The 17,106-nt window shown below is 41.2% G+C and overlaps 1 protein-coding gene across 3 annotated transcripts in view; it reads right to left on the bottom strand.

Annotated features, from left to right (window-relative positions):
* cables2b (Cdk5 and Abl enzyme substrate 2b) overlaps window positions 1-17,106 on the bottom strand; it is a 132,370-nt gene that overhangs the window by 90,877 nt on the left and 24,387 nt on the right. For all 3 annotated transcript variants that reach the window (XM_085145968.1, XM_085145969.1, XM_085145970.1), the window contains exons 2-5: window positions 12,726-12,821; window positions 6,029-6,106; window positions 2,634-2,742; window positions 2,361-2,529 (exon numbers count right to left, since the gene is read on the bottom strand). In XM_085145968.1, the coding sequence (XP_085002094.1) occupies window positions 2,361-2,529; window positions 2,634-2,742; window positions 6,029-6,106; window positions 12,726-12,821 (452 nt within the window). The remainder of the gene's footprint in view (window positions 1-2,360; window positions 2,530-2,633; window positions 2,743-6,028; window positions 6,107-12,725; window positions 12,822-17,106) is intronic.

Genomic DNA, 17,106 nt, shown 5'->3' with positions numbered 1-17,106 from the left:
CAGTTGTGGTGTTATTCAACATTTGAGGGGCTGAACTGTGAATTCATTCCCTCAGGTTCAGGATGTCAGTGCAGAGCTCTGCTACAACATCCTGAGACACTTAACAATCGTTTCAAACCATTAAGGCAGAGGTGTCGAACTTAGTTTAGTTCACGGAGCACGTGAGTTGATTTTAAGAGGGCCGCTATTGCACAAAAACTTATAAAAGCAAATTTATTAATAATAATAATGGATTGGATTTATATAGCGCTTTTCAAGGCAGACTGACAGAAGCGAGGCTGCCATATCGCGCCATCGGCCCCTCTGGCCAACACCAGGAGGCGGTAGGTGAAGTGTCTTGCCCAAGGACACAACGACCAGGACAGAGAGCCCGGGGATCGAACCGGCGACCTTCCGGTTACAGATACGCTTCCCAACCCCCTGAGCCACAGTCGCCCCATCAGTACATCAGTACAATATCAACTTAAATTAGAAATGGTGGACATCCTGTTGGGCCTATTACCCAAAGAAGCAATTTTTGTTTTTCAATAATAAATGATGCCTCTAAATTTCATCACTGTGACTAAAATGCAGTGATTGGGTTGTTTCAATGAGATGTTTCACGTGGGCCAACAGAATCATGGAAGATTCAACCAAGTTTTATGAATATTCAAGTTTTCCTTCACCCTTAACAATAACTTCGTATTTCGTGGTAACTTGTCTGCCACCAGAGGACATCATTATATGAAAACCCATAATTTTTCCTTTAAGGGAAAAATTTAAGGTCACCCGCAATTATTAAACTGTTAACAAAGTTCATGCACAGTTTGCAGACATTCACATTCAGAAAAATCTCAGTTTTTCCTCATTCAGTCAGTGTAAAGTCATTACAAACAAACTGTACCATTAGAAAGTTACAGCCATCAGCATGGCTGCTGGGGTTTAACCACCTTATTCTGGTTCTTTACCAGTGAAAGTGACTCAGTACAAACAACCACACTTATGGCGAGATTGATTGAGCTGCAATACAGTGCTTCCTGTTGAAAAGTCTAAATTGTTTGTCCTTCATCTGAGCAAGTCTGAACTCTGCAAAGTCACCCAGCTGGCTGGATTGAAACTCCTGGGCATGTATGCGCATTTGGCATCCCAACTATGGCACAGAGTATTGTGCTTTTCTGGGGCTATGCCAAACACATTGCTCCCTAACAACCTCCCCGATCATCAGAATTCAAAAAGATTTTTGTCCTGTTTCCCCAAAATAAAATTGCAGTGGTGGAGATCCAGCACATAACCTCCGCTGTGCAGGTTCTAGTGATCGAAAAAGAGCTTACTGGCTGTGATCTGAAAATGGCAGCAGCACCAAAATCTATCATTCTGACATCTGCAGAGATTGTCTTGTTTTTTCCCTCTGGAATCAAAAGAAAATGGATTTGAGAACCACCTGTGAACTTTACCAAGCCTTCATCTGGTTTCATGTTATGGCCTAAAGAGCATTTCATCATCCAATCACCATTTCATCCATTTAGTGTTTGTTGGCTCTCTGCTGCCACCAACTGAAGGCGCCCAGGCTTTCTTTCATAGTGCTACCAGTGGTCCGAGCATCTCTGCACAGGTACAAGAGCAGCTGTGTACTAATCAACAGCTAAATACATTATGCCATTTATAACTCTTAACAAATAAGGTGCAATCATGTCAGTCTAAAGAGCTGCGAGTCTAAAGAAAAACGTCACAAGAGGACTAAAAATATCGAACCTGCTGCGCCCGGCCTCGCGCTCACACACAGCTGTATTGTGTTAATGAAAGGTTGTGGATTAGAAAGAGGGGTTCAGAGGCTAATTCAGGGCTCTGTCACTGTGGATGTGTGCGTTTACAGACACAGGATGTGAGGACATGCTCATACACATGTGTTTAAAATATAAAGAGGATGATGCTCCAGCACAGCTGCAGCAGCTCTCGTTTGCGCTCTTCATCCCAGCATCCTGTGTTTGTTTTCTCTTCCTCACGTTACATCCTTCTTTAGCATTTCAATCCAGAAATGTTTGAGCAGTTACAGTTCAGCCTCTTTTCTGAAATCTCAGAATTCAAGGAAACAGATCAGTCACGTCGCTCAGACTCCTAATGCTCCATGACTGTGGTCGGAGGGTTAAATCACAGCTTTCACAGTTTGAACCATAAACAGACGTGTTTTTCTTGTTCCCTTTAACATGATAAAATCCTTTAACTGTGTCTGTGGCTTGATGTCAGTAATTATCTGCATTACATCTAATAAATGGCCACATCTTTGGTGAAATTTTTAACAGTTTTAAACTGTTGTTAGAAAAAAAGAATCATTATTTTTAGGAGACGTGCTCACTGTGACTGAGCTCGGTTCCATTTCTTACCCAGATCCAGTCCCACGGTGCTGCTCAGCCGGCTGGACGGGTAGCTCCTGCCCGGAATGCTGTGTGTGCTCCTGGAAACGGGAATCTGCAGCGTCAGGTCGCTGGCAGACGACGGCTTCTGCCTCACCAGCGCGTTAGTGGGGTACAGGAACTGTGCGTATGACACAGACTGACACAGACAGAGAAAGATTTTTTTAAACTGAGATCTGACCACAAGAAACTGTTTTGGATCATAAAAGCATGTATCCATGAGAAGTAGGTCCACATTTTTACCCTGCCGTAGGTGTCCAGGTGAAAACCCTCAAGCCCCGGCAGCATTTCTAGGGTGGTAGAGATGTTTCCAGACGAGTGTCTCCTCCTGGGGTGATTTAACGAAGGATCACTGGAGAAAAAAAGGCATCAAGAAAACAAAGAGAGCGAGAATTATTGATAAAATGTTGGTAAACAGTCTGCCTGTAAACACACAGCAGACGGCTGCACTGTCATACAGTAGGAATATTTGGTGTCCTAGCTGAAACCAGTCCAAACATCTGCTGCATCTGGAGCAGGAACCCCTCAGTGCAGCTGGTTTACCTACAGGAAATTTAATTAAGGAAAACGGCAATAAAAGATTCACAACACCATAAAACTGATTCAGAAGTTAGCAGCAGCTTCAGTTTGCCGCGAGCCGTCAGCTAGCATCGTAAAAGAACCGCTCGAGCGTTTCAGACGAGTCACGCTGTGGTTTGTTTCTCTAATAATCACAGTTCAGCCTCGTGTCGCTCCAAGACACCACAGACACTGAAAATGAATCAATGAGTTAATCATTTATGAGCAGCCTGAGCACAACTGAAATTACACAAAAATACAACTTTGTTTTGCAATTATCACTTTTTTATTGCAGACTTAATTTCAAACTGATGGATTTTTATGATTTATAGAAAATGAATCCAAATAAATTTCTTTCTGGAAGCGTTACAATAAAACATCTTTATTCACACTGAAAAACCTCGTTAAAAATAATCTTACTCTTTGTGTAATAGTAGATGTACACAGTATACGACGTACACCCTTTCACTGTACATACCAGTTCATTTCACAGGTTTAATTTTTTCCTTTTCCTTATATGATCTGACTGTACTTTAACCTCAGAGTTGTATATGATCCACCCCGCGCAGGTCTTCATTTCATAGTGATTGTGTGCTTTCCGGATGCAACACCTAATTCCCAGACTTCCTGGATTTAGTTTTTTTAAATTTTAAGATGGTGGTGGCACGGTGGTTAGCACTGTTGCCGCACAGCAAGAAGGTCCTGAGTTCAATTCCAACATCAGGCCGGGGTCTTTCTGTGTGGAGTTTGCATGTTCTCCCCGTGTTTGCACGTTTGCCCTAGGTGTGAATGTGCGAGTGAATGTCCCTGTGTGTTGGCCCTGTGACAGACTGGCGACCTGTCCAGGGTGTACCCTGCCTCTCGCCCTATGACAGCCGGGATAGGCTCCAGCGCCCCCCGCGACCCTGAAAAGGAGAAGTGGAAGCGAATGGATGGATGGAATATTTTAAGATGTCCCACAGAGAACCACCTGCGTGACGGGAGCCATGCGGCGCTTCCCTCCTCCTCTGCAGAATCGCACGTTGGCTTGAATAAGATTTCAAACTAAACAGATAATCGTTTACGGGATGAAGGACACAAAAATGCTGAAACTCTGAAGTATAACACGTCGCTTTTTACAAACTCTAATTTTAAAAAAACAACATTGATTGAATTAAAATGGTTCATATTTAATATATTTTCCATTGATTTTTTCTTACCTAATTTGTTTGTAATTTCAGTAAGTTTCCTCTGGCACCATTTGAATTTTTTTTTTTTAATTGTTCTGCTTTTTTATACCTAGGGACTGCTTTTGGAGCCATCTTGGGGTGGCTGTAGCTCAGGCGGTAGAGCAGGTCATCTACTGATCGGAAGGTTGGTGGTTTGATTCCTGGCCTCCCCTACTCTGCATGCCAAATATCCTTGGGCAAGATACTAACCCCAAATTGCTCTCCGATGCATCCATCAGAGTATGAATGTGTGTGAATGTTAGCTATAAAGCACTTAGAAAAATGTGCTTGTGTGAATGGGTGAATGTACAAGTTGTGTAAAGCGCTTTGAGTACTCAGAAGAGTAGAAAAGCGCTATATAAGAACCATTTACCGTCTATAAATGTTCTGACTATTTATATCTTATTGCTACAAGCACTGCTAAATAAGCATTAGTCAGCTTTTGGTTCACAGGCGTTTGCTAGAAGGGTCAAAAAGGTCATCGATCACCATGACGCCATGCACCGAGCTTCACAGCTTTTACCATCAGCTGCTTGTAAAAATGTGAGTTTTGAGCGCACTTCCGGGTGAAAATAACTCATTCTGCCTCATAGCATATGGTGTGTGTGTGTGTGTGTGTGTGTGTGCGTGTGCGCGTGCATGCGTGCGTGTGTGTGCGTCCAACACAGAAACAAAGAGGGAACTGAGAATGTGTTTATAATAATAGCTGCGTACATTACATGTGCGCATGGTGCGAGTGTGACATGACACAACATGCACTAAGACTTCTCAGAATTTCAGCTGAACAAAAAAAAGTGTGTTTGTGTGAACACAAAGAGAAAAATAGATCAGGATGACTTGTCTATTGGAGAACAGCATTATTGTTGTTTCCATTATTGTTTCTTCTTGTCGTTACTGTGAGATGTTTGTGTGTGATCGTGGTGTTTGTCTGAGTCATCAGCCACTCCGACCTGAGGTCAGGTCAGAGGGCTCTGATGCACATGGGAAAAATCATCCCCCTCCGAACAAACGGCTCTTCTCCCTCATACTCCTCTGCATCATCCCCTCTTCTCCTCTCATGTCCCTTTGTCTCACAATGAAGAAACGAGACCTGAACTACTTCTGCTTCCCTACCTCTACTTCTCGTAAGTGTCCAAGCATTGTTCCCTATAGTGATTTTCTGGGCCCCTTATACATTTCCTAGAAACTCGTGTATTCATTTTCTTTGTTGCTGTGCAGGATGAACCAGCAGTGTATGGGAACAGCTGAAAAGCTCACGTTTCTTCATGTTTAAAAGTCCATCTAATAAAGGTCTCGGATTTTTACAATGATGAGAGCTGCAGGACAAACATTTCCTTTCACTTGGTTCACTCTCTTAGTTACGGCGCTGCCTCCTTCCTGCCTAGTGAACAACGACAGGGGTAGTTACCGGTCATACTTGGTTACGGATCGTTTTGTTGAGAAAAACAGAAGCTGCTTGAGCTAAATCTCTGAAAACTTTTGATTCACATGCTTCTAAATTCATTTGATGGTCTGCACGAATCTATTTTTGCGAGTGAAACCTCCACGCTGTTGAGGCCATCACCAGCATCACCTGCCAGTAGAACAGCCTCTTTATCTCAGCAACCTCAAACGTTTCCTTTCATGTGAAAACAGCTACTGGCAGGAAGAAGAGAACTATTTACTTGTAAAGGTTTCCTTCAGCCAGCTTGCTTCAGGTGAACTTAGGCCAGCGATGACCAATTCAGTAAATAACAGTTTTAAATAAGCCAGCAGTGTTTAAATCCACTTTCCACAAATACTTTTTTTCCCCTGCCATCAACCCTGTTTCTTGATTTCATCATGAGAGGCAGAAGGTGGGAGTACATAAGCAGATGTGTCTGTACGGATTACCTGAGGTAGAAGCTCTCTCCGTAGGGAAGAACAGAAAAGGCAGCACACAGAGACCTCTTAGCACAGATGAGCACGATTCTGAAACAAACAAAAACACACATCGGTGGTTATCGTGTTTTGACATCTGTCCAGCTGAATTACTTTTCTCCATCTGAGGCATTTTGCTGACTAAACACACACAAAAACAGACAAAGTTTCAAAATGAAGATGCTAACTCTGCATCTTTGTGGTGAAATGAAGAGATCCACACATGAAGCTAAATCCCAGGGTAAACGTTAACATTTAAGGATTGAAAGTTTAAAGGATCATATCGCTCCTCAGCGCGGCGTAATATTTACTCACTGTTAAAGAGCAAAACACACAAATGCACACTTGACACCAACTTAATTGAGTTAAAGGCTCCAGCTGCACCCTTACCCTCAATTCTGCTCAACTACGACATGACATAATAGAGTTTCATTATGGAGAACACAGTATGTGCGTGCACGTGCATGTCTGTGTTTGTTTTTTATTGCAGCTCCTCTGAGTATAAACCCATCTGGAGCAGACTACAGCTCGCTGGCCTGGTTTTGGTCTCAAGAGGAAAATGTTTGCAGTCATTATATTTGGCTCAGGAACCAAGAGACTAAAAGATTATGTTTTCACACAGCGAATAAACACACTTAGCTCAGAGCTGAACAGATAATTGTCCAACATGCAGCTTCTCGGACAGTTACAACAACTTTGTCTGTCAAGGCAACACAAGGTCAGCGTTTCAAGGTCTCCGAGTAACTGAAGCAAATGTTACCAATTTAGCCAAGGCACGAATCGGCTCTATAGTTCATCAGGACGCTGGCAGACCGAGCAGTAAATTTATCAAAGTAGTTATATAACCTGGATTAAACGATATTGGCCAACCAGCAGCAAAGAGTCGAGCACACACACACATAGCCACATGCTAGCATGTCATTAGCATGTCATTAGCCCATTGCCAGAATAAACTGTTGGGGGGGGGGGGGGTACCATGAACACATTTGTAGTAACAAACTTAATCATACATTTAAATCACCTTCATCAACATGGATATTTTGAAAAAGACAACAAAGACAAAGAGACTAAACCTATCCAGACCTATCCAGACCAAACCTATCCAGACCTATCCAGACCAAACCTATCCAGACTAAACCTATCCAGACCAGACCTATCCAGACTAAACCTATCCAGACCAGACCAATCCAGACTAAACCTATCCAGACCAGACCAATCCAGACTAAACCTATCCAGACCAGACCAATCCAGACTAAACCTATCCAGACCAATCCAGACTAAACCTATCCAGACCAGACCAATCCAGACTAAACCTATCCAGACCAATCCAGACTAAACCTATCCAGACCAATCCAGACTAAACCTATCCAGACCTATCCAGACTAAACCTATCCAGACCAAACCTATCCAAACCTATCCAGACTAAACCTATCCAGACCTATCCAGACCAAACCTATCCAGACTAAACCTATCCAGACCAAACCTATCCAGACCAGACCAATCCAGACTAAACCTATCCAGACCAGACCAATCCAGACTAAACCTATCCAGACCAGACCAATCCAGACTAAACCTATCCAGACCTATCCAGACCAAACCTATCCAGACCAGACCAATCCAGACTAAACCTATCCAAACCTATCCAGACTAAACCTATCCAGACCTATCCAGACCAAACCTATCCAGACCTATCCAGACCAAACCTATCCAGACTAAACCTATCCAGACCAGACCAATCCAGACTAAACCTATCCAGACCTATCCAGACCAAACCTATCCAGACCTATCCAGACCAAACCTATCCAGACTAAACCTATCCAGACCAGACCAATCCAGACCAGACCAATCCAGACCAAACCTATCCAGACCAAACCTATCCAGACCAAACCTATCCAGACCAAACCTATCCAGACCTATCCAGACTAAACCTATCCAGAGCTCAGAGCCAGCCAGAAGTCTGCGGCCTTGGTATGAGCAAAGGATCAAAGCAGTTATGACGAATATTTTGGAAACCAATGAAAAAGAGACAAGGTTAGATGTTCTATTGTATGATAAATTTATAAACATACTGGAGAATAACATAAGTGTCTGATTTATCTTGTCATATAAATCTGCTGCACCTACTTTTCTTTGGTAAGAGAGTGCAATCATTTTCAGTTAATTACTCTCCAGTAGCAGAGCCCCTTTATTTTCAGCTGTTTAATCGAGAGAAGATCCTGTAACTTAGTGCAGTTTGGGGGAAGCTGTGAAGTTTAATCATTTATTTTTATTATGACCGTAATATTTAGCATAGAAGAGAAGTTGAGGTTTTTTACTCGATGCTGCCAGTTAGTGTTAGTTCTTAAAAAGAAAATCAGGATCTGCAAAAATCAATATCAGCTGGTCTTTAATTGGCCAGTGAAATTGCAATTGGTGCATCCTTAGTTTAGCTGCTTACAGGCCGCTTCCAAGACTGCGTTTCAATTGTTTTTTTGGTAGCTGTGATTGGTGATTGGTAGCTGGCCAATCACATTCTTGGTTACTGCTTCAGCCAAGGTGTAGACAGTGGATAAAAGTTTACTTATCCGTAAGATTTAATGTGATGTCGCCCCACCCTTTGCAGATATAACAGCTTCAATTCTTCTGGGAAGGCTTTAGGAACGTTTAGGAGTGTTTATGGGAATTTTTGACCATTCTTCCAGAAGCGCATTTGTGAGATCAGACAGGGATGTTGGATGAAGAAGCCTGGCTCACAGTCTCTGCTCTAATAGGTGTTTTATCAGGTTGAGGTCAGGACTCTGTGCAGGCGAGTCAACTTCTTCCACACCAAACTCGCCCATGTCTTTATGGACCTTGCTTTGTGCACTGGTGTGCAGTTGGAAGAGGAAGGGTCCCCAAACTGTTTCAATAAAGTTGGAAGCATGAAATTATCCAAAATTAGTTCCTTTCACTGGACATCGCTTTGCACTTGTACACTTGACAAATGCAGCGTGCTCACTATGCTTACTAGAATTATCACTCCACCATCGGATGTAACTGCGATCACTTTTGGCTTCAAAACAAACAAACAAAAAAGCTCACGGTGGCCAAAATGCTGATGTGCAGAAGCCAGTGGTCAATATCACGTAGCTACACATAAACTTCACACACTGACCGTCTCGTCTGACTCCAGGTTTGAATCACAGACTGTTTAAATGATGCCAGTCTAGAAAACTAGAAAACAATAGAAATGTATCTTTAATTATCCATTTATGATGTGTAGTAACTCATTTTTATTTCTCTTCGCATTGGTCTTTGGCATCAGACTGAAGAACTGTTATGTAGTGGACTTGTATACACTGTTCTTTGTTTAGAAAGTCACAGAGGGATAAACATATGAAGAAGGAAGCCAGTTAATCCAAACACTGCGGTTATTCTTACAGAGATGACATGATCCCGGTCGAACGCTCAGCACATCTTAATGAGGATCCAACTGGGTAAATAATTCAGTAGACTTTAACCTTAGGATCAATAGAGACCATGTTTGCTAATTATGGTTCGGGATGTAAAACTGTATCGCACTACTAAGTGATTTATCATTTAAAGGGGATGAAAACAGACTAAAGGGAGCCCAGCGGTTCAAAGTTTAATTCTTTAGGAAGCTAAATACGCAGCAGCGTGATGGAAAATTCAACATTAAAGGTCATTAAAGCATGAATCATTACTCGTTCAATTTAGACACGAGGCTGCTCCTCCTTCCCTTCTGATCATCCCTCGAGACGGATTATGAGTTTGAATTTGCCGTTGTTGGTCGTGTGAGCCGGAGACACAAAAATACACACAAAGCTCGTTCCCTGTGATGCATGGGAAAGTCAAGAGCAGGAAGTCACCAGGGAGCTCAGTGGGAACAGCAGAGACATCGCAACACAGCTGCTGAAAACGTGACTGTGCTGGGGAGTCTGTCCCCTGCACCCATCCATTTATTACAACACATTTCACAACACTGGGGGCACATTATTCCATAATCACCTTCAAGGAAAACAGACAATGTTCCCACTGAGGACTGAACCGCTGACCCAGAGCTTTGTCTATGTAGCTACACTGACAACAGAAAAACAAAGGAAATTTATAGATAAAAAACTAAAATGACAAAACATTCAGCATTTTTTGTATGTTTCAAATCCCATGTAGACAGCATTATGTTCAAATTACGCTTCATCAATGAAATGTATGCGTAGTGGAAGGTTTAATGTGACTTACAATTATGCTTTTTAATAAATGATATGCAACAGCAGAAAATTTTCAACTTGCTGTGAACTAACTAGAGCAGAAAACTCTCCATTTCACCATTTCCCCCAAAAACAAAACAAAAAATAAACTAAAATATATATAAATATAATTAGTTAACGTAAATTTGATTTTAAAAACCATAACAAGAACTTTTACAATTCATGTGTGGATCTTAGTGGATATTCTACACTGTAAAAGGTCACCTACTTTGCTCACCTGTCACTTAAACTAATTACTAATATTTTACTGTTAAAGTACAAAAACGTTACCTGCTGGTTCAAAGATATCATGACGCCGAGCACCGCTGACTGCTGCTGACCCTCTTTTCAGCTGACTTATAGTTGTAAACAAGTGAGGTGGAAAACAAGCAGATGACATCTGTTTGCTTTCCATCACTTTGATGTGCAAAATGAGAGTTGGCATGTCAGAGTAAACTGATATATAAACAATCGACTGAAGCAGCACCACATTCTGCACACGTGCAGCTGCTAGCCTGCTGTGTGATAAATGCCCAAAAGTACCACACTGCCCATGCAGTCAGTTAATTTTGTCTACTCTCTGCAGTAGTTTATGTTTTGTCCATTTTCTTTATGCTTTCTTTTGGTCTCTTCACTTTCCACTCATCACTCAACTTGTTGCAAGAAATGGCTTGTCCCTCCCTGAGGTCTCGTCCTGTTAAAAGGGAGGTCTTTCTCCCCACTCTCACCAAGTACAATCCCAGGAAGTGTTGTCTTGTCACTGGGTTAAGTTCTTTACCTCACAAAATAAAGCACCTGTTATTGTGAGCTGTTGCTATATATCACTATCAATCAATGTCTTGGTTCTTTTTTTCAAAGAAAACCTTTTTTAAAAGGAAGTAAACAAGCAATTTTTACAGGTGACCTCGAGGTGAACCCTTTAAAGTCTCCCAGGACGACCCAAACAAGGATCATGGGACACAACAGCCCATTCTGAGGGAGACAGCTCTAAATTTCCTCTTCTCTGTGACAACATGGTGACTTAGCTGAATTACAAACAGCACTGGTGCTTTTTACCGGATCTATTTTAAAACAATTACCCCTCAGTCAGTCTGTTATTATCTGTTGAGCAGCCCTGTGGGCCCTTTTGACCCAGAGTTGTATTTATACACTCCACAAGGAAGGACACGAATACAATACAATAGAAGAGTTAAGCAGAACAGAATGACACTGTCCAGGCTGCTCTGGTTCCTCTCCTGCTGTAAAGGCGACACACTTCTGCAAGTCAGCAGCGTATGTAGGGCTTAGTTCTGACAGAGACTTAACAATAACGGAAAGATCAGTGTTGTGACCTCTGTACACTGTCACAAAGGACACTTCCAATGAGAAAGAAGCAGAAAAGCCTCAGCCAGTCCTCGAGTTATGCGTTACAAAACGCACCACACAGTTTTCATTGTGATTCCTGAGCGGTCAATGTAGGAGGAACTGTTTGAAAAAGAGCCAGAGTATTTGGCATTGTAGCCTCTGCTGATAGCGCACCTCTACATAAAGCTTTCAGAGACCTCCACAAGCCTCAACCCGCTGCCCGACCTTGTTCCACATGCTGGGGGACATTAGGGATCAACATGCCTCTAAATACAGTCAACACCGTGGCTGAAGCAGCTGAATGACTTGTTTTTTACCTTCAAACTCAAATATAGTTAAGAGAACAACTTCAGACTCACTGTGGAGCCAAACCTGGAAAAACAATTTTTTAATTTGAAGATTTGTTGTTTTTCAGAGTTCAAGACCAAAGATTCAGTTTTTCAGTATTGTTTGTTTTTACTTTTCATCCATTTGTGCTTTGATAATTCAAAAAGCTAAATTAAAAGACACCAAATATAAAATGTATACAAAAATGGGATATAAACATCACCAGCACTTTATACAGACCTCACAAGAAAAATAACTGCACTCTGAAGACTTATATTTAACAACAGAGCTATAACAGAATGATCCATATTTATGCTACAGTAGTGTTCAGCATGTTTGTGCTGCTGGTGATAAAACATGTTCACACTGAGAAACTTTATTTATTTTAAAGGGGGTAGTAGATGTTTATATTCCTAAAAAAGGTTATTTTATCCTGTTGCTAGGTGGTTGCTAGGGAACTTATAGCATCATACCATGTCCTGTATAATTAAACCTTTGTAGATAAAAATGAGATGCCACTGTGATTAAATTAAAATGATGGGATACTTTTATTAGGTGTTATAGATGCTTATATGCTAAAACCAGATTATTTCAGCTCTTTGCTCGGTGATTGCTAGGCAACATAATGACATAATATCTGATATAGATATGAACCTTCAGCGTCCTGGTATGTACCTGTGTGTTACAGATTCTGTGTATTAAAGTAAGTAGTTTGTATTACTGCTCATTGTTAAATCTGATGGTACAGAATTGCAGGAGTCTGTGTGGCTCACCTGCTGCCTCTTGTGTCGTACTGTTTCATATTTTTGATGAAGTGAATCTTCTTGGTGTGTCGAGGTCTGGGAGAACCACCGGAGAGGTTACGAGTTCTGCAGAGAGAGAGCGAGACAGAAAAAAAAAAACATGAATATTAATAAGGCCATTTGCTCTCAAATCTGTAAACAAGAAAGAGGTTGCCAGTAGACACAGTTTCCACTTAAGACACGCACACACACTCTCACAGAGTCACAGAATTAAGCCTAAAAATGCCTCAAGACAGAACGTTACCAAAGCTTCTAGAGCAAAACACATATTTCCATCTTTACAACAAATTAAAACATTCAGAATAAATATACAGCACAGGTTTAGGGGTCACTAAAATAAATAAATTCTTCTTACAGTTCACATCTCTGAGTTCTAAACACCTCCCGAGTTTGTGTGTCTGCCTGGTGAAGGTCAAGTTCTGAGCCAGGTTGTATCACTGTGCCGACCCTCGTGGATTAAAACAACAGATCTCGACATGAAAGCGGGCCAAGAAGCTCAGCGCCGTGACATCACAGCAGTTGCATAACGTTACTGACATCAGCATTAGTCTCACACACGTACGGCACCTACACAAGCTGAAACTGCATGTTACACACCGCGGTCATTTACATCGTCTCATGGTGAACATCATGAGACGATGCAGCACATTCTCCACAATCATGCACATACATCTGCAAACACATACAGAAACGTCTTCAGTGAGGGTTGCTGCTCATCTTACATGTAAGAAGAAACAAGGAAAAGTCCCATATTTCATTTATACTCGGAGGACCAGCATGCAGTGCTGCAGTCAGATCAGGTCACACAATGCTTTGAACTGAGCCAATAAACTGGCCACAAATAGAAACTCACATTTATAATGCTCTTGCTATTATTGGTTGGTGATGAATATTTCTCCTATAACTCTGCACTAGATCAGGATTCTGCAACTGGATAAATACATCTGCCTCTCGAGTTGGTTTCTGTTCTTTTCTTCGGGGGGAGTTTGTTGATTTTTCCTTGTTATATTTTGCTGATTTAGCTTCTGTGTTCTTGAGAATTTAAAACTACTGCTGTGTCCAAAATCCTCCACTCATTCACAATAGATAATATCAAATATTATACTATTTATATATAATAAATAGTAAGTGCTAGTAAAATTAAACAGGTGGAGGATCAACTAATAATGTTTGAACATCTACATGTTTCTCAGAAGTTAAAACGGGCAGAAGTTTAACAAACTGGAAAAAAAAAATATGCCTATATATTGTTTCAGAATAATGTTCTATAAAATAAAACATTGCATCTGCAGTGCATGTTTTCCAAAAACTTCCAGGAATCTGGAGAAATCTCTGTGCGCAAAAAACAAAGCCAATAAAATCAACATTGGATGCCTGTGACTTTCGGGCTCTCGTGATTCTGTCACGCCTGTGCACGCCTCACTGAGCTCGGGAGCACGTTCAGAAATCACTGTGTATGAACACAGTTCAAAGTCCCATCCACAAAATGCAGGTTAAATATCACATCTTTGGAAGAAGAGAAGATTGTATTAGTGCATTAGACAGCTTACACATCTGGAAAGGCACCATCAGTGCTGAAAGGTATTTACAGATTTCAGAGCAACACATGCACCCATCCAGATGACTTCTTTTCAACGAAGGAATTGTATAATTTTTAAACAGCATAGCTTTACAGAAGAGTCTGGATGCTGAACTGGCTTGTCTGTAGTCCAGGTAGTCCATCCATCCATCCATTCTCTTCTGCTAAAACAATCCAGGGTCAGTGGCCCAGCTACAATAAAGCACGAGGCTGGGTACACCTCAGACAGGTTGCCGTCCTGCCGCAGGGACAACACATACAGACAGACAACCATTCACACACACAGAATTGCCAATGAAATGAATGCCACTAAGTGCACGTCTTTGGATTGTGGGTGTGGACCCAGAGAGAGAACCCACGCAAACATGGGAAGATCATGCAAACTCCACACAGAAAGGCCTCGGCCACATGGTGGATTTGAAGCTTCTTGCAGTAAGAGGAGTTAGGATACTGCACTGGCCTGTCTGTGGTCCAGACTAGGGCTGCTCAATTAATCGAATTTTAATCACGATTACGATCTGGGCTTTCAACGATCATTAAAAATGACTGAGCCGATTATTAGCCCCTCCCTCGTGCTTCACTCTCGCGCTGCTCCGTGTGGCAACTCGAGCGCACCTCTCTGCATTTCGAACACGCGTCACAACAATTAAGAGGACCCGAGGGAAGCTCGGAAAGCTAAGCAGAAGTTATTTGGAGAGGAGAGTGACTGCTGTTGGTTGAAAAGAGAGGTAAAAAAAAAAAACTTCAGTGGTGTGGAAACATTATGGGTTCGCGGAGTCAGACGTGGATCAAGTAGACATAGTGTGTAAACTTTGCTACAGTGTTGTAGCTGCACCACAGAGCAACACTGCAAAGTTCACTAAACATAGATGTTTACATTTTTCATTTATTTTTTATATTGCAAACATTTGCACTGTTATCAGTATTTGCACTATTTTATATTATTTTTTGACAATCTTTAAAGTCATTATTCAACACATTGTTATTGTTAAATAAATATCGTCAAATAAACAAGATCTTAATTTCAGTGAAAATAATCGTGATTATCATTTTTGCCATAATCGAGCACCCCTAGTCCAGACCTTTTAACAACTGAAAACATGTGAAGCACCATGAAATTAAATATATAGCAAAGGAGACCCAGGACGGCCGAGCAGACAAATTTTAGCAACTGGTCTCCTCATGTTAAAGAGCAAATATTAGCACATATTATTCTAAAATGGCACCGTTTCTCACTTTAAATATTTTATACATACTATGTTGTACTTTAAATAAAGATGATATTTATAAAATATGCAAACCATTGCATTCAGTTTTTATTTGCAACCCAAGCTGGTTTGTAAAAACAATTCATATCACGATGTGGCGCTGTACTTCCTATCGTTCGTCAGTTTTTACAATAGTTGGTTAGCGACTTTCTTAAACAGGTGATTTTATATGTTTTCTCCACCACGTAACAGTGTGCATGACTATATCAGGAGTCATTGGTAGGAAACAGAAACCAACCTTACTGTGCATTTTATAAATGCCTTTTGTTTCACACATCAATCATTTTTATTTTGAGAAACAACATTACAAAAAGTCTGAAGAAAATTATAAACATGTTATAAACACATGCAGAAAAAACATATCCAATCTCTTCCTACAATATTAAAGCCATCATTCAATACAGTCCCTAACATTTGCGTGAAGGACAATCTAACATATTTTTAAGCAGAACATTTTATAAACACACTCACAGGAGCCAATGGAGATTTGATCTGCAAGCCCATAGAGAGATGGCTGTCTGCTGGGAAACATAACGCTTACACAACTATGAATTCACATGCATACATGAACACACACACACACACACACACACACACACACACACACACACACACACACACACACACACAGCATCTGCTACTGTTTTTTTATGGTCGGCTTGCTGATCCCACACCACATGGAGTCTAAATCACTGTTATCGCTGCTGCTCACTGTCTGACTCAGTAAGACATGACTGGGAGATGAGAGCTGCTGTGTGTGTGTGCATGTGTGTGTTTGTGTGCATGTGTGTTATGCAGTTATAACATCTGGGTTGTGACATCTGAATGTGAGGCTTTAAGAGGATTGTTGCCTTCTGCTGGTCAACAAATACGCGACCAAACGCACAATTCACATATTGACAAAGGAATTTAAATTGACTCAAACTGCAACGTCTCACCTCCTCAATAATTTCTGGCCACATTTATTGGTCAAACACTTCATTAAAATGATATTATGATGGTGCAGCGGTGCTGTGATTCATTACATCTTTATGTCCCTGAAAATCTATTAAATGTTTCACTCTTGTCCCATGAATCGTTTCTGACTGCCTGCCTGGTGCCACTTCAGAACCATGCGGGACTTCGTTTACAATATTTTGGTCACATCTGCAAGAGAGTTTTAATAATAAGCATCCTTCTTTTCTTTAACTTCATTGGCTCATTAATTAATTAGTTAGTTCTATGTCAGATCCACTGAGCTCAGTATCTTCCCCAACATGCTACTTCAACGTGCAGACTGAACTTGAACTCGGCACCGCCAACCTCAATCACATCACGTCACTAGCTGCACAGTACAGAAGTTCACAATTTCATTTAGCCTCATGGATCATTTTCCTCCTGTGGATATAAAAAAAAGCCCTCTAAGCTGTCACGCCTCATTTATTATCAATCCCAAACATTCTATCTTTGGTAGCCAAACTCACGTGATGGAATCTTCTCAGCATTCCATTTCCAAGGAAACCAT

This window comes from Neolamprologus multifasciatus, chromosome 20 (genome assembly GCF_963576455.1).
Source record: "Neolamprologus multifasciatus chromosome 20, fNeoMul1.2, whole genome shotgun sequence".
NCBI lineage: Eukaryota > Metazoa > Chordata > Actinopteri > Cichliformes > Cichlidae > Neolamprologus > Neolamprologus multifasciatus.
Note: the sequence above shows the minus strand (reverse complement) of the source record. Positions and strands in the feature narration are given on the sequence as shown.